The sequence below is a fragment of the Schistocerca gregaria genome, chromosome 8, assembly GCF_023897955.1.
Source record: "Schistocerca gregaria isolate iqSchGreg1 chromosome 8, iqSchGreg1.2, whole genome shotgun sequence".
In the NCBI taxonomy this organism is placed as follows: domain Eukaryota; kingdom Metazoa; phylum Arthropoda; class Insecta; order Orthoptera; family Acrididae; genus Schistocerca; species Schistocerca gregaria.
In genome coordinates, this window is record NC_064927.1 from 266356171 (window position 1) to 266381351 (window position 25181).

Genomic DNA, 25181 nt, shown 5'->3' on the forward strand with positions numbered 1-25181 from the left:
ATCTTTTCTGGCGTTAGGCCTAGCAAGCCAGTAGGAAAGTCTTCATATATTGCTTTCAAAACACGGACGAGCCTCGGAATGAACCACTCAGGATTTGACCCCACTGCTTCTTCAAGTACTGGTGCGAATGATGGGAGACATGATGATATTCATAAGTACAAGAAGATGAAACCAAATAGACTAAAAATAACGTAAAAATTGGTACTCATAATATATTAACCCTCAATGGAAAAATGGAAAAAAATTGCAGATGTACTAAAAAAGAGAATGTTAGATATTTTGGGATTAAGTGAAACGAAGTGGAAGGGAAAATATATATACACACACATGATCATAATCTGAAATCTGAGATTCCAAAAAGAAACGCTAAAAGTTACCCAGATTTATGCACCTTAAGGGGGATGAAGCGAAAAAGAGAAGATGGATTTTGAAAATGAGTTAGAGAACCATATATAGAGTGCTAATATAGTGGTGGGAGATTTTAATGCAAAGATGAAAAGGCATTTGAGCAAGTATTGAGATGTTTTGGATATGGAGGCAGAAATGAAGAAGGGGAAAGACAGCTGAATTTGTGCCAGAGGAATGGAATGAAAATAGCAAACAGCTGGTTTATGAAGAGAGGAAGTCATGTTATCCCCAGATACAGTTGGGATGGGAGAAGCAAGTGTGTAATTGATTATATTCTAGTAGATATGGAATGGGGAGAGAAAGTAACAAATGTGAAGGTAATTCCAAGTGTGAGTGCAAATGGAGACCACAGGTTACTGGTGGACAATGGAAAATGAATCAGTGTGTGAAAAATAGAAAATAGTGAAGAGGATACAGGATTGGAAACTGAAGGAGACTGAAAGTGCTGAGAAGTATAGAGAATTAATCACACAAAAATTTCCAAAAGAAGTTTTCTGCAATGTAGAAAAAGAATGGAGTTTATTCAGAGACACTTTAGTCAAAGCAGCACAAAAAGTGTGTAATAGAACATCTGGAAAGGAAAAAGTAAGGCGGACAAGTAGGTGGGATGATACCACAATCCAAACAGTTACAAGAAAAAATGGAACATGGAGAAAGTGGTGTAAAACTAAAAATGACGAGGACCATAAAAGATATATAGAGGAAAAGTAGTAGTGCAAGGAAATATTGTAAACAGCAAAGAAAAAGGCATCAAAAGAGTAAAAAAAAAAAAAAAAACAAAAAAAAAACCTTGAAGATGTGAAGAACAATAAGAAAATGTTCTATAAAATCATGAAAAATAAAAGGAAGGCTGAAGTACCAGCAAAGATGGAAACAGAGGATAGTACTGTGATTAAAGCTCCAGGGAATATAAAAGATCTCTGGTGAGAACATTTTAAGAAACTGTCAAATGCTGAGGAGCAGGTACACGAGGAAACAACAAATAATGGAGAAACTGAGAGAAGTTGGGAAGCAGAATTAGGACAAATTACATGGGAAGAAACGGAAATAGCTGTTAAGTTGATGAATGCAGGTAAAGCCCCAGGACCTGATGAAGTATCAGTGGACATGATAAGAGCAGCAGGTCCTGTGGGAATGCAGTGGCTTTATAGAGTACTGTCAAGTGTATGAAGAAATAGTACAATACGTGATGATTGGAGAAGAGGAGACATTGTTCCCATCTTCAAAAAAGACAATAAAATACTTTGTAAAATCTACAGAGGAATAACCCTGATGAGTCATACAGCCAAGATTTTTGAAATAATTTTACTAAATTGAATAAGTGAAAAGATAGAAAAGGAGCTATGCGAAGAACAGCCTTATATTTTCTATCTGTCAACAGATGGAAAAAAGTTGGGAGTACAACAAAAGGGTGATAATGGTTTTTATAGACATAGAAAAGGCATATGATTCAGTTAACAGAGAAAGACTCTGTGAAGAAATGAGGAAGATAGGTATAGAAGATGGATACATTAATGTTGTTGTTGTTGTTGTTGTTGTGGTCTTCAGTCCTCGGACTGGTTTGATGCAGCTCTCCATGCTACTCTATCCTGTGCAAGCTTCATCATCTCCCAGTACTTACTGCAACCTACATCCTTCTGAATCAGCTTAGTGTATTTATCTCTTGGTCTCCCTCTACGATTTTTACCCTCCACGCTGCCCTTCAATGCTAAATTTGTGATCCCTTGATGCCTCAAAACATGTCCTACCAACCGGTCTCTTCTTTTTGTCAAGTTGTGCCACAAACTCCTCTTCTCCCCAATTCTATTCAAGTCAATACCTTCTCATTAGTCATGTGATGCATTACATTAATGTAATAAAGACAATTTGCAGAGGACACCACTGTAGAAGATGGAGGGAATGAATTGGGCAATTAAAGATATAGTAAAAGAAAAAGACAAAATTATGATTTTTGCAGATGATATGGTACTATGGGGCAATAAAGAGGTGGATGTACAATTACAATTTGATGTGTGGAAAGGAAATAATGAAAAGGTATGGATTAAAAATAAATAAAAATAAGAGTGAAGTAATGGTATTTGGAAAAAGGCAAAGGGATCAATGGGAATAATATGTTGAATGGAGAACCTCTCAAAGTGGCAGGAAGTTTCATTTATTTAGGGAGAATAACCAAGGAAGGTATGTATAAGAGTTATTACTTCCCTATTGTCACCTATGGAGGAGAAACATGGACAGCGACAGAAAGGGACTGGAGCAGACTGCAAGTAGAGGGAAATGGAATTTCTCAGAGCAGTTAAAGGAAAAACAAGAATGGACAGAGTAAGGAAAGTAGATATTAGAAAGGACCTTAAACAATAAAGTATGAGAGAAAAAAGAGATTAAGATGGTACGGGCCTGTTAAGAGGATGCATGGGCAGAGACTTCCCAAAATTATGAAAGAATTAAAGATGGATGGAAAAAGACCTAGACGGTGCCCAAGAACACGGTGTAAAATGGGAGTGAGAATATCTGTGGAAAGGAGAGGTGTGACCTGGCAGCAAGTGGAGGAAGTAGAGTGGTGGAAGGAATGAGCCAAATGGAGAGGACTCAGCAAAAAGGCAGTAGAAATAACAGTACATGATGATGTGTAAACCAGGACAGTGGTTTTCAACTGAGCTTTTGCATGGGATGTGGCGTTAAAAAAATATGTCAGGAAAACTCTTGGTGTGAAAGTGATGTAGGCAGTGGGCAGAAAAAACTGGCAGGCTGGCAGCACCAGGACTCAATATTTGGACCCACTGTCCACCTTGCTAGGGACATCCTTACTACCAGCCATGAAAATTCTTCTGGAGGCATGCAACTGATCCACCCCTTGCGCCATTGAAAAAGCAGTCTGTGTGGCTGAGCAGCAGCAGTTGGATGTGAACCTGACACTTTGCATGGGGATGATTTCTAGGAATCACCTCGAAATATTATGACAGCATGATGCCATAATTTGGCTGATAAATAGAGAAGATTTCACCAATATTTCTACACCTCATTCTCTGCTCATTTGGCTACAATAGAGTGCTTTAGAAGGGACTTCCATTTACAGAATAATGATTCAAGGTAAAAAAGTGTGAAGTTGACTACTCATCATTGAAACATTATGAAATATCACCCCAATCCATACACATTAATGTGTACTGCATTTACCAAAAATCTTTTCTTAGTATTGAGTACTGAAGATGTAAAGTTTAAAATCACATAACATTTTGTGCACTCATGACCTCGTATCAGCACAAATCAGTAACAGAATAGCACTATTGCCTATCTTGCCACATAGTCATGTCCATTAAGTGCAAGCTCTCTGCTGACAAATAAAGTCACCATTATCAGTTACTCTGATGACCTGAAATCCTGTTGAGCGTACACCTTTCATTGTGATGCCCCCCCCCCCCCCCCCCCTCTCCCAACTATTAAGACTCTGCATGTAGTGTGCTGCACAAAATTGGTTAAATACCTGGTAAATAGTTAAGTCTGATTGCATCCTTCATGAGAAGTTGAAGCTCACAGGTGCCCCAAATTAAAAATTAGACCACCAGTCAGCTTTGTGCAAAGGAGAAAAAATGGATATAATTACAGGTTCTCTCTCTTTGGTGTATTTTGTATTTCTCTGTTTTGGGAATGACATGCTGATATCTGATGTCCATAACTCTCATATTTTTTGCTGTTGTTCCATTGACAGCCATGTGATGTGTTTATCTGTGAAAGATATCTTACAGCAGTTTCACCAACACACATTCCAGTTAAAAGACTTCTGCTGTTAAACTAGACCTAGAGAGCTACCGTTGCTGTATGATTCAGTGAAGAGAGAGGCTTGTCATGCTTAGAGCAATTTGTTTTCCACTTGATAACTAAAACATACATATGCTTCTATATAATCTACAGCCAAATGAGTTTCCTGAAATTACTATAAACTGGACACACATTCTATTTGTTCTAGAGATCTAAATACGAAACTGAACATTTCAATGATGTATTTTTAAAGAATGGGTGGTACACTCTTCATGTCAGAAGTAGAGCCTGAGCTAAGACTAAGGAACGAGCAAGAATGTGGCCACTATGTTCCTGCCATTTATCAGAGCGTTATCAGAAAACATGATCTCTATTGACTTATATAGCTAAGGTCACTGATGCACAGTTCTGTGTCTATGCTTGACTTGGAAGTAGCCAGTTGAATTCTGGTAATGGGAAAAAACATGATCTCAAGTATTTGGCTGTCAAGCAGAGGAAAGGTGGTGGTGGTGTAGTAGTAGTAGTAGTAGTAGTAGTAGTAGTAGTAGTAGTAAGTTCCTAATCATCAGACTCCACAACATTGTCTTGCATGAAATGTTAAGCCTCTCCACAATGTATTGTATAGTGAGGGCATGTAACACTGTTCATGGTGATCTGTCCTTTAGACAGGTATATTAATCTCAGTGGCTGCCTTGGTGCTATTCAGGAGAATCAGGCTCTACACTTGCTCACCCCCAAGGAGTTTTTCATGCATTTACTGTGCTGTTGGACAGTTCATTCACCTGCCACAAGGATCAAATGTGCCACAATACTGTAATTCTCAATAAACTTTTTTTTTTCTTCCCAGCCCTTGTAGACTTTTCTGGGTGAGGTATAATACACTAGTTTGCTATAGAACAGCTCTCTGAGGGATATTGTAAGGGTACGTAAGTTGGCACAACTAAATTGGGGACTTTTGCCATATGCATTAGCTGTGCAAAATTTTCTGTACACTCATCGTTTGAAAATAAACAAGTGTGTTTACAACTGATTTTATTGACTATACTGGAAAGCAGGATAGGTGGCAATCTGTGGCAGATCTGGTGACAGAATACAGTGCTGGTTCAGGCTCAGATATTTTGTGAGCACACTGTTCAGTGTGCATTGCTGAATGGCTCTGCAGCAGATGATCCCTTTGTGTCTCCGTGTTGACCCACTGACATCATCACTTAAGTCTCTGTAAGTCATTGTACAAGATGGTTGAGGGACTTCAGATATGCAATGTAAAATCACCTTCAGCCATCTATATTTTGAATGTCCTTCAAAATGTAGACAGGTGAAGGAGATTTTAAGTTTACATTTCATCAATTAAGATTGCGGCAGGCACAGGATCATGAGGTAGGACAGTTTTTCAATAAAAATTTTGTTGCACCAAGTTGAAATTCATGTTCAGATAAGGTGTCATTCCTTCCAGATACATTATAATTTGGCTGATTTGTTGGGCCTTAAGTCACATTTAAAAGGTTCTTGCATTCTCACCCCTCTCTGTTTTACCAGCTTCCTTATCACAGTGAACCATGATTATGTTGTTTCATAATGGTGATTCATTGTTGGTAGTGATTATATTTTTCTTCCTTTGTGATATTCATGGTTGCATTAGTTTTCATACACGTTTATGGTAACTAATTCAGGGTAGACAAGCAGTCCTTCATGCCTCATTGCTCAATATTTATAAGGAAATACATACAACTACTCCAGAGCTGTCAGTTTCATTTGAAATGTCAGCTAGTGGAAGACCATCTTGAGAAAAACATTCATTTTTTACTGAATTTCCTGGCATATTATGACCAGATAAATCTTCTTCTCAGACGTGTGGACTCTCATTTAGGCTGAATGGAGGTCAAATCCTTTTGCAGCCATTCAGTTTTAGTTTTCCATGGGCTCTCTAAATCACTGGCAATGAATACTAGGATGATTCCTTTGAAAACTTCTTAGAAACATTTCCTTTGCTCTTCTGGTCTGATCCAACCTTATGCTCTGTCTAATGCCTAAACCCTCCTCCTGCTTCTTTTAGTAATTTTCCTCTTGATCTATACTGTGTACTTTTGAGAGAAAGCACCCCAACAGTGAGAACTAGTTATTTTTTAATTTAATATTTGTAAAAATGTTTTCAGTGTTAATGGCATGAAGCTTGTAATTTACTTTTTTTATGTGATAAGTAGTCTTACAGCTGACAGGTGCAACAGTAGTCTTAAATTATTTCCTGGAAGTATTTATTACACATATTTTCATCTACTTATAAAAAAGAAATTAAGTAATTAAAATATTTCAGAGAAGTCAAAAGAAAGATAGTTGTAGGAATGTACACTTATGGTTGCAGTGTAGTGCATCTCTGAAGTAAATTAATTCATATTGTTGTTCCCATTTCACTTGTTCAGAATGTGGAGTTCCTCAAAGATGAAATAAAAACTGTGGCATAATGTATACACAATGGAGTGTCTACAAGCAATATAAACACAAATATGGAGCAGATTCATACTACAGTCTATATTATAAATAGCCAGAAAATGAATCCAATAACTGTCTAAGTCTATGTGACTTCGAAAGAAACTTAAAGGGGAGAACATACACACATCAAAAAAGTTTTGCATCACCCCAGTTCCCAGATAGACATTGACTGTGGATACTGTATCACAGACACAGTCCCTTTGACTGTTCAGAGATGTCATTAAACCCGCCCAAAGAAGTAAACAGTCATGCATGAGCAGCGCTTATTAGATGGAGGGGGTCCGTCATCCGATCAGTTCCAGTCGTTCCACCAAGGAGGAGGTACACGGCTCATGTTGTCTGTAGTTCAACCATGCCTAGACTGTCAGTACCGTGGTTCTATTGCATCCACATTGTTACTTTATGCCAGGAAGGGCTCTCAACAAGGGAACTGTCCAGGCGTCTCGGAGTGAACCAAAGCGATTTTGTTCGGACATGGAGGAGATACAGAGAGACAGGAACTGTCGATGACATGCCTCTCTCAGGCCGCCCAAGAGCTATTACTGCCGTGGATTACTCCTACCTATCAATTATGGCTCGGAGGAACCTTGACAGTAACACCACCTTGTTGTATAATGCTTTTCATGCAGCCACAGGATGTCATGTTATGACTAAAACTGTGCACAATAGGCTACATGATTCACAACTTCACTCCTGACATCCATAGCGAGGTCCATCTTTGCAACCACAACACCATACAGTGCGATACTGATGGGCCCAACAACATGCCGAATGGACCACTCAGGACTGGTATCACATTCTCTTCACCGATGATTGTCACATATTCCTTCAACCAGACAGTGGTCGGAGACGTGTTCGGAGGCAACCTGGTCAGGCGGAATGCCTTGGCCACACTGTCCAGAGAGTGCAGCAAGGTGGAGGTTTCCTGCTGTTTTGGGGTGGCATTATGTGGGGCCAACATATGCCTGTGGTCATATGTGGATACCATCCTCCGACCGATAGTGCAACCGTATCAGCAGCATATTGGTGAGGCATTCGTCTTCTTGGACAACAATTCGCGCCCCCATCGTGCACATCTTGTGAATGAATTCCTTCAGGATAACGACATTGCTCAACTAGAGTGGCCTGCACGTTCTCCAGACATTAACCCTATTGAACATGGCAGGGATAGATTGAAAAGGGATGTTTATGGACAATGTGACCCACCAACCACTCTGAGGGATCTACACTGAATTGCCATTCAGGAGTGGGACAATCTGGACCAACATTGCCTTGATGAAAATGTGGATAGTATGCCATGACGAATACAGGCATGCATCAGTGCAGAAGGATGTGCTACTGGATATTAGAGGTACCGGTGTGTACAGCAGTCTGGACCACCACCTCTGAGGGTCTCGCTGTACGGTGGTACAGCATGCAGTGTGTGGTTTTCATGAGCAAGAAAAAGAGTGGAAATGATGTTTTGTGTGTATTTTAATGTGGTGAAATTTGATTGAACAATGGAAACTCCAGAAAGGAATATCAAGAATGTAGGGAAAAAAATAATTTGCTTCTTACTATAAAGATGACATGTTAAGTTGCAGACAGGCACAATGAAGACACTTACACATAAACTTTTGGCCATAGCCTTCATTGGTAAAGAGAAACACACACGATTCATTCTCACAATTCTGGCATGGTGGTCATGTGTGCATGAGGCGTGATTGCTCGTATGAGTGAATGGCGTGTGTTTCTATTTTTGTGATGGAGGCTGTGGCTGAAAGCTTATGTGTAAATGTCCTTTAATTGTGCTTGTCTGAAACTTAATGTGTGTCTTTATGGTATGCAGCAATTTGTCTTTTCCGGTATTGTTGAACTTTGAATTTGGGGAAACAATCAGACATCGAACACTTAAATTTGTTGTAGAATAACTGCCTTCCGAAAGTCTAGGAAAATAGCATCTACCTGGGAGCCTGTATCTAATAATTTCTGGGTCTCATGAACAAATAAAGAGAGTTGGGTCTCACACGATCGCTGTTTCCGGAATCCGTGTTGATTCCTACAGAGTAGATTCTGGGTTTCCAAAAACGACATGATACTCGAGCAAAAAACATGTTCTAAAATTCTACAACAGATCGACGTCAGAGATATAGGTCTATAGTTTTGCGCATCTGCTCGACGACCCTTTTTGAAGACTGGGACTACCTGTGCTCTTTTCCAATCATTTGGAACCTTCTGTTCCTCTAGAGGCTTGCGGTACACGGCTGTTTGAAGGGGGGCAAGTTCTTTCGCGTAATCTGTGTAGAATCGAATTGGTATTCCGTCAGGTCCAGTGGACTTTCCTCTGTTGAGTGAATTCAGTTGCTTTTCTATTCCTTGGACACTTATTTCGATGTCAGTCATTTTTTCATTTGTGCGAGGATTTAGAGAAGGAGCTGCAGTGCGATCTTCCTCTGTGAAACAGCTTTGGAAAAAGGTGTTTAGTATTTCAGCTTTACGCGTGTCATCCTCTGTTTCAAAGCCATCATCATCCCGGAGTGTCTGGATATGCTGTTTCGAGCCACTTACTGATTTAACGTAAGACCAGAACTTCCTAGGATTTTCTGTCAAGTCGGTACATAGAATTTTACTTTCGAATTCACTGAACGCTTCACGCATAGCCCTCCTTATGCTAACTTTGACATCGTTTAGGTTCTGTTTGTCTGAGAGGTTTTGGCTGTGTTTAAACTTGGAGTGAAGCTCTCTTTGCTTCCGCAGTAGTTTCCTAACTTTGTTGTTGAACCACGGCGAGTTTTTCCCCTCCCTCACAGTTTTACTCCGCACGTACCTGTCTAAAACGCATTTTACAATTGCCTTAAACTTTTTCCATAAACACTCAACATCGTCAGTGTCGGAACAGAAATTTTCGTTTTGATCTGTTAGGTAGTCTCAAATCTGCCTTCTATTACTCTTGCTAAAAAGATAAACCTGCCTCCATTTTTTTTTTATTTTTTTTCCCCCCCCCCTATTAACTTCCATATTCCGGGATGCTGCAACAGCCTTATGATCACTGATTCCCTGTTCTGCACTTACAGAATCGAAAAGTTCCGGTCTGTTTGTTATCAGTAGGTCCAAGATGTTATCTCCACGAGTCGGTTCTCTGTTTAATTGCTCGAGGTAATTTTCGGATAGTGCACTCAGTATAATGTCACTCGATGCTTGTCCCTACCACCCATCCTAAACATCTGAGTATCCCAGTCTATATCTGGTAAATTGAAATCTCCACCTAAGACTATAATATGCTGAGAAAATTTATGTGAGATGTATTCCAAATTTTCTCGCAGCTGTTCTGCCACAAATGTTGCTGAGTCGGGAGGTCGGTAAAAGTAGCCAATTATTAACCTAGCTCGGTTGTTGAGTGTAGCCTCCACCCATAATATTTCGCTGGAACTATCCACTTCTACTTCACTACAGGATAATCTACTACTAACAGCGACAAACACGCCACCACCGGTTGCATGCAATCTATCCTTTCTAAACACCATCTTTGCCTTTGTAAAAATTTCGGCTGAATTTATCTCTGGCTTCAGCCAGCTTTCTGTACCTATAACAATTTCAGCTTCGGTGCTTTCTATCAGCTCTTGAAGTTCCGGTACTTTACCAATGCAGCTTCGACAGTTTACAATTACAATACAGATTGCTGCTTGGTCCCTGCATGTCCTGACTTTGCCCCGCACCCGTTGAGGCTGTTGCCCCTTCTGTACTTGTCCGAGGCCATCTAACCTAAAAAAAACGCCCAGCCCACGCCACACAGCCCCTGCTACCCGTGTAGCCGCTTGTTGCGTGTAGTGGACTCCTGACCTATCCAACGGAACCCAAAACCCCACCACCCTATGGCACAAGTCGAGGAATCTGCAGCCCACACGGTCGCAGAACCGTCTCAGCCTCGGATTCAGACCCTCCACTCGGCTCTGTACCAAAGGTCCGCAGTCAGTCCTGTCGACGATGCTGCAGATGGTGAGCTCTGCTTTCATCCTGCTAGCGAGACTGGCAGTCTTCACCAAATCAGATAGCCGCCGGAAGCCAGAGAGGATTTCCTCCGATCCATAGTGACACACATCATTGGTGCCGACATGAGTGACCACCTGCAGATGGGTGCACCCTGTACCCTTCATGGCAACTAGAAGGACCCTTTCCACATCTGGAATGACTCCCCCTGGTATGCACACGGAGTGCACGTTGGTTTTCTTCCCCTCTCTTGCTGCCATATCCCTAAGGGGCCCCATTACACGCCTGACATTGGAGTTCCCAACTACCAGTAAGCCCACCCTCTGCGACTGCCCGGATCTTGCAGACTGAGGGGCAACCTCTGGAACAGGACAAGCAGACATCTCCGGCCGAACATCAGTATCAGCCGGAGACAGAGCCTGAAACCGGTTCGTCAGACAAACTGGAGAGGCCTTCCGTTCAGCCCTCCGGAATGTCTTTCGCCCCCTGCCACACCTCGAGACGACCTCCCACTCTACCATAGGTGAGGGATCAGCCTCAATGTGGGCAGTATCCCGGGTACCCACTGTCGTAGTCCAATCGGGGGATGCGTGGGACGAGCTGGCCGTCCCCAACAAACCCCCATCCAGACCCCCACAGTGCTGCCCATTGGCAACAGCCTCAAGCTGTGTGACCGAAGCCAACACTGCCTGAAGCTGGGAACGAAGGGCTGCCAACTCAGCCTGCATCCGAACACAGCAGTTGCAGTCCCTATCCATGCTAAAAACTGTTGTGCAAAGAACGTCTGAATTAATTTACAGAGAGCACAAACAATTCAACACAAAATTTAAACAGGTATTAAAATACAAGAGTGCCTAGTAAATGCAGTAATGCTGTTACTTGCGCGCTGCTGACACACTGCTTGGTGGCGGAAGAAGACTACGCGATTTTACACTATTCAGGTACTAAAAACGCGATCGATGCTACAACTCTCAAGTACTATAATATGCCCGAAATTTATGAATTAAACAATGCAAGCACCAAAAACATGCAGAGAAATTAAGAATTAAACTATGTAACAAATGAGTGAGCTAGGAGTGAGCTACCCTCAAGGTCAAAAAATCTATTTAAATTGATCACTGATTTTAAGTAAATGTCATGCAAAACAGATATTTCTGAATAAAAAATTACTTTACAACATTATAAGTGAGTGCAAAAACAATTCATAATTTTGTTCGAAAGCATTTTATATCATAAGTGAGGTATATAATATTTATACCCATTTCTCTTTTTATGATATTATTTACAAATTATTATTGTCTTCTGTCATGATTTTACTTCTTCATGACTTCCCATGAATTAAAATTGCTTACAATGTAACAATCAACACTGCACTGTTGAAAAGAGTTTTTTTTCCATCTGCTGCTCACCAAACTTGTGTAGCCAAGCTGAATTTGCACTCAGACAAGGATTATTCAACAAGAGGAGTACATGAGAAATGGGAACTGCATACTGACATTTTGGTGATGGTCATTTGAAAGCATTCGCAGGGCCGTGAGGTGTCATAAAGGAGACAGTTATATCGTGCAGGTCATGACACAGTTATCTGACCCATCCACCACCAATTGTCATACACATAAGAAATGAAGTGGCTCACTACAGAGTTTTCTAATGTCTCTGCATTTCACACACAGTAACAGACTGCAGTTCATGGAGAAAAATTCTTGCAATGTATATGCCACTCCGGGATGCAATCCAGTAGTGACTTGATTGAATTCTGACCATTAGCTTCGTAGCAGACTACCCTTCTGTCTTTTATTAAACAAAATTCCCTTAACGTACTTTTATTTAGAATTAAGAGTTTCATGTTTGTTACTAATGTTGATTTGGTGTGTGTAAATCCAGTAGTATCTCTTATAACACCAAGAACTTCATGCTGGAGATTAAATCTTGTTGCAAGATGTTTACAGAGACCTCATACCCCATCACATGCATTTTTTCCATGACCTGTTGCTGAAAATAACCCTTTTTTGTCTTAATTCGTGTACAATAGTGCTGAAAAAGCTCATAAAGCTGAAAGCGGTTTTTAAAATGAGATTTTGCGCCATCAATCATATACACATGTTTAGGAAATTCATGGCCTCTAGATGCTATGTCATCAATTATCATGTTGACAGTGTAGCAGGCATGTGCATTGTCATGAATGAGATCATTCCTGACAAAAGCAAAACAGTGTGATATTCTGAGAAATTGAGCAACACATGTGAATATTGGTACCTGTGATGTCTGCCAGTGGTAAATTTGAATTTTGTTCTGCAAAGCAACAAACCAGTTCACAGCAAAGTCGAAATGAAGGACCAATGTGTCAGTATTCTGGGATGTGGATGATTCTGCTATGGGCTCTATCTGAATCCTTCAGATATGATGGTGAGTTATTCCTTCCATGGCCCAATGCCTAACCTCTGTAAGAAACTTCTGTGGCTCTGCTGTCTTCTTCACCAACTCTCCTCCCTCCCACAATGCATAGGTTACATCATTGTCAGTATCCTGAAGGTGGAATGCTTCAACAGTCATCACTTCAGCACCAGGACACATTACACACCAACATTTATCTTGCAGCTCATGACACATACCCAAAAGCATCAGGTCCATCTTTGTGTACTTCTTTCCTGTGATACTTCTTATGGTGAAAGAAACAAGTTTCAAATTAGTGCAGTAAATACATATGCCTACGTCCTTCACTGGCTGGCATTTTACCCATTTTGGTCATAAGGAGTAGAATTTCGTGTGACTAATTTTTAAATTTGGGTTCTACTTTTTCATTAGGAGATATACTTCTCTTATTGAACTTGTCATATATCTTTTCACCTTTTAATCTTTTTTATCATTTTCACTATTAGAGATAACATCAGCTTGATTAGGACTTTGCTCGCTGTAATCTTTCTCATCACTTCAGTAATATTCCAGAGCAACAGTAAGAATATCATCCAGCAATGGATGCCCACAGTAAGAATCTGGGCATGCCCAAATACCTTTCTCATTCTTTATTTTTTGAGATTTTGAAATCAAATAATGTGAGGTGGGTATGTATTTCAGTATCTAGTGCATACATCTACATGACTACTCTGCAATTCACATTTAAGTGCTTGGCAGAGGGTTCATCGAACCACAATCATACTATCTCTCTACTATTCCACTCCCGAACAGCGAGCGGGAAAAACGAACACCTAAACCTTTTTGTTCGAGCTCTGATTTCTCTTATTTTATTTTGATGATCATTCCTACCTATGTAGGTTGGGCTCAACAAAATATTTTCGCATTCGGAAGAGAAAGTTGGTGACTGAAATTTCGTAAAAAGGTCTCGCCGCGACGAAAAACGTCTATGCTGTAATGACTTCCATCCCAACTCGTGTATCATATCTGCCACACTCTCTCCCCTATAACGTGATAATACAAAACGAGCTGCCCTTTTTTGCACCCTTTCGATGTCCTCCGTCAATCCCACCTGGTAAGGATCCCACACCGCGCAGCAATATTCTAACAGAGGACGAACGAGTGTAGTGTAAGCTGTCTCTTTAGTGGACTTGTTGCATCTTCTAAGTGTCCTGCCAATGAAACGCAACCTTTGGCTCGCCTTCCCGACAATATTATCTGTGTGGTCCTTCCAACTGAAGTTGTTCGTAATTTTAACACCCAGGTACTTAGTTGAATTGACAGTCTTGAGAATTGTACTATTTATCGAGTAATCGAATTCCAACGGATTTCTTTTGGAACTCATGTGGATCATCTCACACTTTTCGTTATTTAGCATCAACTGCCACCTGACACCTGACACACCATACAGCAATCTTTTCTAAATCGCTTTGCAACTGATAGAGTAGCTACCTGGTATCAGTGTCTGTACTTTCTCAGTATAGGTTAGGTTTTGATTCCACTTATCACATTTTGTGCACATATCACTTTCTTCAGGTTCTGCATCAAGTGCAACTACATTATACGCTTCACAAAATTTTGAAGATGTTGCTTGTGTAAAACCTGTTTCAATTTCTTCCACTTTTCTTTTTATTTATTGTTTTCTTTTTGTGCTTGTTACCTTTCCTCGACATTTAAGGGGGCATATAGTAGAGGCTACAGCAGAAATGCTAACATTCAATGCATCGACAACTGCACACTCAGGAATGTGAACATCTGCTCTGTCTTCTTCAGTTTCACTGTCAGGTGATGCTGATCGTTCAGGTCGGTTCTCACTAAATTTCTTCTTGTAGTGGGTGTAGCAATTCCGGAACAACGGATGTGATGCTGATACCATTGCTTTTTCGGACCAAGATATTTTAGCAATAATTCTGACAGATTTCCGACAACTGTGAAATGTTTTTCATTTTTTTTAAACAACACCTTCTTGAGTCTCTTTTTCATAGTCCAACCACCTCATTCTTTCACTACTGTATTTCCTCACTGACATTGCATCTAACAAAAAGTTCAAACCAAACCCAAAACTTGATGCAGAATGGTTTGTGTGCATGTTCTCACTCATTTGTTTTAAACAGAAGAGCACTGGAAACAGTGTTGCCAACATGCATATTTTACACTAGAAATTCAGTGATGCGAAATATATAGAATATTGAAAACTTTTTTAACACTTTACGCAGAAATATATTGCACCCTGTGTTCACACTGACTGCTAACATATCAACCAAACAATATTTTGTGTAATTTTTAAAAGTTTACAGGTTTGGGTTTCTGAGTAAATAATTCATAAAAACTTGTAAAAATGCAATTTTTTTACATTTTTTAGTAATAAATATTTACATAATACAGATAGCTGGAACAGAGAAGATACTGTTTGTAATTACATCAGTACTATTTGGTAATATGACAGAAAAGATAGTGTTCTGTGACTTTCCAAATTAGCAACCAAAAAAAAAAAAAAAATTTGGAAAAATTAAATTAAATTTCATATTTTCATCTTAAATTTTAAGCTTAGTGAAGCCCATAAGTGTGTGGGTGACAGCTAAATTTCAACACACTAAGACAGAGCTTTAATGCAAAACATCTTCCAGTTCTCCAGTACTTCTGGTTTATTACTTATGTTTTTTTTCCCTCTAATGTTGTAACAGTTATTTACAAAATAATCATTTTTCAAAGGGCTGTACCCTTTACCGAAATTAAGATAGAATGAAAATACTTTATTTCTTAGCACTTATGGTGTGGAGGTCTAATATATATTTTTCCCAGACAGATTCATGACCTCGCATTGACATGAACTGTCTGATTTAAGATGAAATCACCCAAAGGAGACCACATGTAGAATACTACTATGGTCAGTTCCTGAGTACTGTTCAAGTGTTTAAATTCCTCACCAGGTCACATTAAAGAAATACACTGAAGCAATTTAGAGGCAGGCTGATAGGTTCATTACTGGTAGGTTTGGTCAACACACAAGTGTTACAGAATAGAGATGCTTTGTGATCTCAAGTGGGAATCCCTGGAGGGAAGATGATGTTCTTTTCACCAAACATTTTTGAAAACATTAAGAGAACCAGCATTTGCAGCTGACTGCAGGATGATTCTACTGCCACAAACAAAGATTTCCTGTTAAAGACTGCGAATACAAATTAAGAGAAATTTAGAGGGAGATACAGATTGTAATTTTTCCCTCACTTCATTTGTGAGTGGAAGAAGAAAATGACTATTAGTGGTTCGAGGCACCCTTAGCCATGGACCATACAGTGTCTTGCAGAGTATATATATATATATATATATATATATATATATATATATATATATATATATATATATATATATATATATATATTAAAAACAAAGATTCCAAGACTTACCAAGCGGGAAAGCGCCGGCAGACAGGCACAATGAACAAAACACACAAACACACACACAGAATTACTAGCTTTCGCAACCGATGGTTGCTTCTTCAGGAAGGAGAGGGAAAGACGAAAGGATGTGGGTTTTAAGGGAGAGGGTAAGGAGTCATTACAATCCCGGGAGCGGAAAGACTTCCCTTAGGGGGAAAAAAAGGACAGGTGTACACTCGCGCACACACACACACGCACACATATCCATCCACACATGTATGTGTGGGGATTGTAATGACTCCTTACCCTCTCCCTTAAAACCCACATCCTTTCGTCTTTCCCTCTCCTTCCTGAAGAAGCAACCATCGGTTGCGAAAGCTAGTAATTCTGTGTGTGTTTGTGTGTTTTGTTCATTGTGCCTGTCTGCCGGCGCTTTCCTGCTTGGTAAGTCTTGGAATCTTTGTTTTTAATATATTTTTCCCATGTGGAAGTTTCTTTCTATTTTATTTACATCATCAGAGTGTATATATAGATGTAGAAGAGGGAAACTGCAGTAACTACAGTGAAACTCAATACATACAAAGAAATGTTGCTAAACTGATCCTTTTGCCATAGTTTTATTCATAAGTGCTTGTCCTTGGCCTCCGTGTATTGAACTTCGTAATATATTAAGACAATTTTATCTTAAAGTGCCTTGATTTACTCACTTGACATTATGATTGGCTGGTCTTTATTTCCAGAAGGTGAAATTTTATTACTGATGATAGATACATAAAAATGTACAAGAAACTATACTAGCTTTCAGAACTTAGTTCCTTTCTCAGTGAGGTTGGAATTGCTTGTGTAAGGTTAGAAACAAAGGGCAGATCACTTGGGCTATGGTCTTTCCTCATCCTCACAACAGGTAGAACCCTCCCATCTCAACATGTAAGTGTCGTGCCCTTTCATTCTAATTGTACCCAACCTATTCCTCTTTTGTTCATGAGAAAGTAACCAAGTTCTGAAAGTTAGGGTAAGACTATGTAGTTCTGTGTGTGTCTGTCCACTGTAGCAAGAATTTTTCCCTGAAGCCCACCCTGTCTCACAACTTTCTCAAGTAAATTTTCTTCTCAATTAATTTTATACTACGAATCAACAGTATTATGCGAAGGAGAGACAGCTACTCACCATATAGATATAGAGGAGAATTGAGTTACAGATAGGCACAACGAAAAGACAGCCTTACTTTTAGCTTCCAGCCAGAAGGCCTTCTCCCATGCACATTCACACAACTCTTTCTCTCTCTCTCTGTCTCTCTCTCTCTCTCTCTCTCTCTCTCTCTCTCTCTCTCTCTCACACACACACACACACACACACACACACACACACACACACACACACACACACTGACCACTATCTCAGGCTGCTGTGGCCGTAGACAATGGTCATGTTAAAGTTTGTGTTGTGTGAATGTGTGTGCATTTTCTACTTCAGAAGGAGGCCTTTTGGCTGAAAGATAAATGTATAGCAGTGTTTTCATTGTGCCTGTCTGCAACTCACTGTCTCCAAAGTATGGTTAGTACCAACCTATCCTTTTCATAATGTTGTAGTTATTCCATCCTGGACTTTCCATTGTTTCATACTATGATTCTATGTATTATAAATCTGTCAAGCTGCACTTAAAAAGAAATCATATACTGCTTTTTAATATGTATTACTTTTACTGTTGTACAAATTATCTGTGTAGTGCTGTAGATCTTTGATCATGGGTGCTTATTAATGTGTGTTAATTACACTGTTGTAAAACTTGTCTGTGTAATTTTTGCTGTAGATCATTTTGTTTGTAGCTCTGTGTTAGAGCAATACTGAATATTGTGTTGTCATTCAGTGCTCACATGTCATTATTTGGAGCATTTGTGCATGCAGTAGCTGTAATCACTGTAGTCTGTAATCACTGTTTGTAACTTTTTAGTGTTCCTTCTGATACAGCATTGTGTCTCTGTACATTAGCTCCAATGTATTTACTGATACCAGGTAGTTTATCTACTTAAACAGTGACTATGAAGTTTCACATTGCTTGATGTGTAGAGGGTTTTTCCTTCCTGATGATAGTTTGTACGTGTTTGGAATACCCCAAAGTTATTGTCATAATATGGATTAGGTTTCACTATACAGAAAAAAAATTGGGCTCAAAATGTTGGTACATCACACTATCAAATGTTCACAGATAATTGAATATGAGAACAGGATACGTAACTTCTCAACGCCAGACAAAATTTTCCGATACTTTGCAACAGTTAAAGTCATAAAAGGTGATGTTGTGGAGATCTACATGACCCCAGATGATTTCATGCGATCCATCTGTCCAGGTGCAAAGCAGCCTGAAGGTAATGGTATCACTAACCATGTGTAAGAATATCTCCGTGTGTTGTGCACCCATTCATTTTATAACATTCAGATTTCACTCTTCTCGGTCTCATTGAGGCATATTAATGATCAGCCCTTTATTTGAATTTATATTCCCAAAAGATTACTGCAGATACATCTTTCATTGAAAATATTGAGTGGACAACATAAGTTAACAGCAGTCCACAATTTATGATTGTCAGTCAATTGAGTCATCGAAACATTGCACATTGGGTATTTTAATCTGCATGATTCTCATCCCATTCTTTTAATTCTAGTGAAAAGTTTTTTTAATATCATCACTTTTTTTACTTATTTTCAAGAATGGATTTCTCAGTTGTCTTAACAAGTATCAATGTGTTCATTAGAATATGTCAGCTGGCAGTTTGTCTTATGCTTATTAACAGAGCTCTTGTTTACATATTCAAGGGGAAAATCAGTGATGAGCTTATGTTTAGTATCATATACATTATTGTTTGAGGTCATTTTTGGTAAAAATAACATAAAACTTAGGGTCATACCTGGTTTGTGAAATATGCAGAGGCTTGTTTTTATAACTACTGTTTTCTTTTATATTTTCGCAAGTGCTTGCAATTTATGCTAACTTATGGGAATGGGTATACTTTGAGCTGACTTCTAACTTTCTGTTACTTTTAATGTATCATTGATAATTATCAGGAAGATTTGTAGTCCAGCCTTCAACTTTCATTGTAAAAGTATATGCAAACCTACTTCATAACAATTATTTAAATATGATGTTTCTGATTATTTGCAAAGTAAAAACTCTGTGAAAAAGACAACATGTGTCAGAAATGAAATTCTACCCATCAGGTTTGTCTGAGTTCTTTTGTCCAATTGATACTACAGTGTATGCTTATCTCGTCTTAAACACAGCTCTTTTTGTGTGTATCTTCATGTTTTCATGGCACAATAATTGAATCATTAAAATTCAGGTGCAAACCAACATGAACCCTATTTTTTTCTAATATTTTGACTGTATTCTCTTTTGGCCATCTTCTACATGTTGGCTCACTCTCAAGGTGACCAACAGGAATGTTCTGAAATATTATGAGAAGGAAGAGGATTTAGGAGGCTACACACCTGAAATTTAATAATTCACAGATCTCTCTGTCTCCCATAGCCACCATTCTAAGTTATCTTTCTCCAACATGTTGTTGTGTCTGATTAGTGCTAGCCTTTTATAAGGAGAGAAACAGAACCTGTGTAGCATTTAGGAGCTATGAATTTGACTGGTGGGCGTGCTTATATAGGTCATTGTTTCCAGTCAGCATATCATTTCAGTGTGTCACAATTTTGTATTGCATCGTAAATACTACAATGTCCTCTTTGAAGCAGGTCATTATATGGAACAGAGAGAAAACAGAAAAGTATTTTTTAATCAGAGGCAAACTGCCCTGTAAAACCTGAAACTGATCATACATTTGTGTGCAGCTATCTTCTGTGCAGACATTTCAGTGTGTACATTTTGCAAACAGTAGTAGCTTCATTCTGTTCATGGTAGTAAAAGTTAATAAAATGTTGAGTGGAATGGGAGAAATAAAGGTAACCACACAAGGTACAGTTGCAGCATTGAGCAGTCGATAGGCCCACAAACAAGATTTAAATTATCACTACGGTTTTGGACTGTGTTCTTCCTCAGCTAACACACGCGCGCACACACACACACACACGCGCACGCGCACACACACACACACACACACACACACACACACACACACACACACACACACTAGAAGGATAGGGATGGGGAAAATATTTTAGTACTGCCTGTGATGATGCGAACAGAGATATGGTGGCGACAGGATGGTGGTCTGTGAGGTGCAGGATTAGAGGCTGTTCTGGGGAAGGGTGGAGGTGGAGAAGAGAAGCAGAGATGGGAAATGACTATGTATGTTTGCTGAGGGTTTTGAAGGCGTGTATGAGGCTGGAGCAGGAGTAAGGAAGGGCGTAGCGACAGGTGGAAGATGGTGACCAGTAGAGGCTGAGGTCAGGGGTGTTACGGGGATAAAGAGTATATTGCAGTGAGGGTTCTCACTTGCACAATTCAGTAAACAACTGGAATTCGTGAGAAGACTTCAGAGAACACAGGCTATTAAGAAGTCGTTGATGTCAAAGGTTTCAGTATAGTTGGGAACACACACATCATGAGATTGAAGTGCTAATGTAGCACACTGGAAACACTGAACCACTGATAATATACTGAATTTTATAAACACTTACTACCATCCCATGTAAAATCAAAAATGTTTTTATATGTCTTCATTAGGCAGTAGGGCCAACCAAATTGTAAAAAGAAGGAATTACGTTTATCATAAGCTTTCGAAATGTGGTGCTACAGAAGAATGCTGAAGATTAGATGGGTAGATCACATAACTAATGAGGAAATATCGAATAGGATTGGGGAGAAGAGAAGTTTGTGGCACAACTTGAACAGAAGAAGGGATCGATTGGTAGGACATGTTCTGAGGCATCAAGGGATCACCAATTTAGCATTGGAGGGCAGCGTGGAGGGTAAAAATCGTAGAGGGAGACCAAGAGATGAATACACTAAGCAGATTCAGAAGGATGTAGGTTGCAGTAGGTACTGGGAGATGAAGCAGCTTGCACAGGATAGAATAGCATGGAGAGCTGCATCAAACCAGTCTCAGGACTGAAGACCGCAACAACAACAATGTACTAAATAAATAAAACTTTGTGTCTTCTAAGTGTGGTGCATGTATTTTGATTTGACTATTCTTTGTACAGTCCTGTGTCAGTGTCACTGTCACTGTCTATGCATCCAGACAACTCCTCATTCGGCCCTCTGAGCTTCCTTTCAGACCTTAGTAATGAGGAAATTTGTGTGTTGCTCTTCAAGAAACATCTAGGGATTCCCATGCCAGTCACACTGACTTAATAAGTACTGCTACTTTGGAATTACCAACACAAGCTACCTTTTCATGTGTAATTTTTTATTTTTATGAATCTGTTGTTTAATTTTTTTGTGTAAGCTGTTGAGGACATTACGTAGTCATTATTGATGGCTGGAATTGCACTTACTGGCTGGAATAATGTCCACAGCCATCTTATTACGGAAGAGGAAACAGACTGTGGGAGCCATATCTGAATATCATAAATGGTCCACCAACTGTGCAGCTTTATTGGAGACCATGAAGAGGATTTTAGGGAGAATGTCAAAGTATTCAATTACTGTCATAATGAACAACTGAACTTTTCATGTTAATCCTACTGAATAGACCAGAAAATAGTGATTTATTAGTCAGAATAATTTCTGCTGTATGTTGGTATTCTGGTCTTCATTTCAAAAGAATGAGCACTGAGATGGGGAGATGAGTTGAAACTTCAGTTCAACCAACAGTTGCGCTTACGACAATCCATTTTCTGAATGGGGTTTGGGTCTGTAAGCACAGACCAGATATTCTGTAGTCTCTGTCTGGTTGCATGTCAGTCTGTTGTCTTGAAGCTCAAAATCTTATTCAGTATTTGACAGTGTCTGCAGAAAAAAAACCACCGCCGTAATTTTAGTTTCACTTTTTCACAAATTTTATAATCCTCAAAGGCCATATTGGTGGGACGATCAGCAGTTTTTCAACTTCATGAAATTGTTAACACTTACAATCAGGTCAGCACTCGGAAACAACCACAAGTCAAATGGGAGAATTACTCACATAAATTGTAAGGTCAGTGCAGCATAAGTTAATGAAACACTGTCTGATAAGCAGTAGTAGTCCTAAAATATCACTAACCAAATATTTAAGTTTAGCACAGAACATGATTCATATTTACCTCAAACGTTACAGTTCACATACAGTATTGACATATAGTAATTCTTCAGGTAAAAGTACATTACAATAATTTACTTAGGTCAATTCTTCACGACACTCAACAAGAGCTTGTACAAATGACAATGACAGTTCAAGCCTACTAATAACCAAAATACAATTCAGACAAAATATCCATTAATTTAAGTTACAAAAATCACTTGAAAGTTTTTGCACATTGATATTACTGAGTTTTCGCAGTTGTCAGTACATGTTTCTGTGAACAACAAGTGCACAGCTATTGCATGAGTAAATTCCTGGAGTAGACTTGATGTAAATGTTTCCTGTTTGCAACCTCAATCAGGAGGCATAGACAGCTGATCTCGAGTGACATCTGACTGTTTAAAAGACTAGCATTTGAACAGATTGTTGTTTCAGAAACTCCACAATTATTTCCTCCAAAAATGGCCAGGTTAAATTTTGTTACTCAAAATGGATTATAAGTATTGATAAAAATTTGATTTACAAATTGTAATTTAAGAATTTAGAAAATTTGTGGAATCACTTCATGCATCTGCATTGGGAATATCTTACTTAAGGGTACAAGCATCATATAAAAATTATTGCAAGTTATTCAGAAATCCTAATTAATGGCTCAATCAGATAATGAAGTACATCACAGGGTGCATAAAAATCAGGTCGAGAAAATTATAATGGTGACGGTCAGAATCAAACAAGCACTGAGACAAAATCTTCAGTGGAAAATGCAGCTACTTTTTAAATTGAATATGTAAATTGAATTTGTAAATTAATTGTTTCAGAGAATTTGGAGTACATTATTTGTATGTTGAATTAACAGTCTTTATAAATAGTGGTGTCACTATGATCAGAAATCACTGTACAGCTCATTTTATTATGTATTGTGCTAGAATCTGCAGTTAGGTGTAATTTCTGATTAACTCATTTCTCAGTAAAACTAAATGCACCATTAGACTCAGCACATCAGAAACATTACGTAGGATAATGAATGTAAGTGGGAAACAGTTTTGCTGATGTATTGATTTATTGAAACACTTCCTACATGTACAATACTTACAAAATGTACATTACTTACAAAATGCACAAGATCTGAAAAATAATCAAAGGTGGGAAAAGTTACCAATCTGATTTGTCATAGCTTTTACATGTATGGTACTTATGATGCATCACCTGGTCAGGTGAGGATACATAATGGCACATTACAACTTGTGCTGCTAATATTATTTTTGACATGATGTGGTAAACCAAAGGACAGTTATGCGAAAACATCTTCTCTAGTTTAAAATTCAAATAAAAAACATGAATAAAAATAAAGAAATTGTATTAACAGGAGTGATGTCTATACAGTGAGAATTTATCAGTTTTTAAGCAATGTGTCAATCATGTGATATCTTCCACAATCATTGCATTGTTGTATGTGACTTCAGGAATTCTACATCACTGTAACGAGCGTTCCTTGAGGAGTAAGACCAATTTTTTCGTGTAACATTTCTTACGGCTGGCAAAGTCTTCAGCTGATGTTTGAACTCTTCATATTTAAGATACCTGTATAGGGGGAAAAAAAAGTGGTATGTAAGGTCCAATGATCATGTTGTCGAGGACATCGCCACATCTGGGAATTGTCTGTCTTAGTACTTGGAGAGTAATTTGAGCTATGTGAGCAGTGTCTCTGCCCTACTGATAACATACCTAGTCAGTCTGGGATGCATTGGGTCTTGGTGCAAAAAAAAAAAACAAAAAACAAAAGTGTTGATCGTGTTAGAGTATAGTTGAGAGTTTACTGTCACAGTAGCACCATCCTCTTTAAAAATAAAAATAAAAAAAATAAAAAGTAAGGTCCATTTGTCCTGACTCCTCTACTGTGCACGTTGCAGTTACTTAGTCATTATGCTATGCATTTTCATGCAGCTCATGAGGTTTCTATCCACTCAGATACTGGAAATTTTGACAGTTAACATGTCACAGTCAATAAAAATGTGCTTCGTCACTGTAAAGGACTGCAGCATCTTCAAGCTTACTTCCAAGGATGTTTGCACATGATCTCATGTGATTGTTATAATCACCTTCAAACAATTGTTGAATAACGAACATGTTGTAGAGATTAAAGAGCAAGTCCTGTTGAAAAATTTTACTCTCACTTTGATGAGATAAATGAAGAGCTCTAGCATGTTTCCAAGCTGATCTCTTTGGAGACTGTTGAAATGAGCACTGTACTGTGTTAATGTTTTCTGTATTTTGAACATTGCTTGGACTTCCTCCACTTTTTTTTAATCATGTCACCACTACTTCCAAAGTTTGCTAACCATAAGCTAATGGTTTTCTGAGCTGGAACTGTCCTATAAAGGGAAATCAGCAAGTGTCTCCATAAGCACGCTTGGCAGGAACAGTGGAATGACTGTCTAACAGAAGTTATTCAACAGTGTAACATGCTCTTCATCCATCCACAACATGTTTGTAATTCGTTATAGATTACAATTTACACTAATCGAACATCAGTTCTGTGTTTTCAATGTCTTATTCAGTCTTCATTGTTTTAATATCACTATGCCAGCATTTAGCTGTCACG

General features: G+C 38.9%; 1 protein-coding gene across 8 annotated transcripts in view; it reads left to right on the plus strand.

Moving 5' to 3' along the window:
- Nucleotides 1–25181, plus strand: part of LOC126284372 (calcium uptake protein 1 homolog, mitochondrial) — a 613419-nt gene that overhangs the window by 427771 nt on the left and 160467 nt on the right. For 3 of the 8 annotated variants that reach the window (XM_049983248.1, XM_049983251.1, XM_049983247.1), the window contains exon 4: nt 18616–18775. The exons of the other annotated variants lie outside the window; for them this stretch is intronic. In XM_049983248.1, coding sequence (XP_049839205.1) covers nt 18616–18775 — 160 coding nt within the window. The remainder of the gene's footprint in view (nt 1–18615; nt 18776–25181) is intronic. 8 annotated transcript variants of the gene reach the window in all.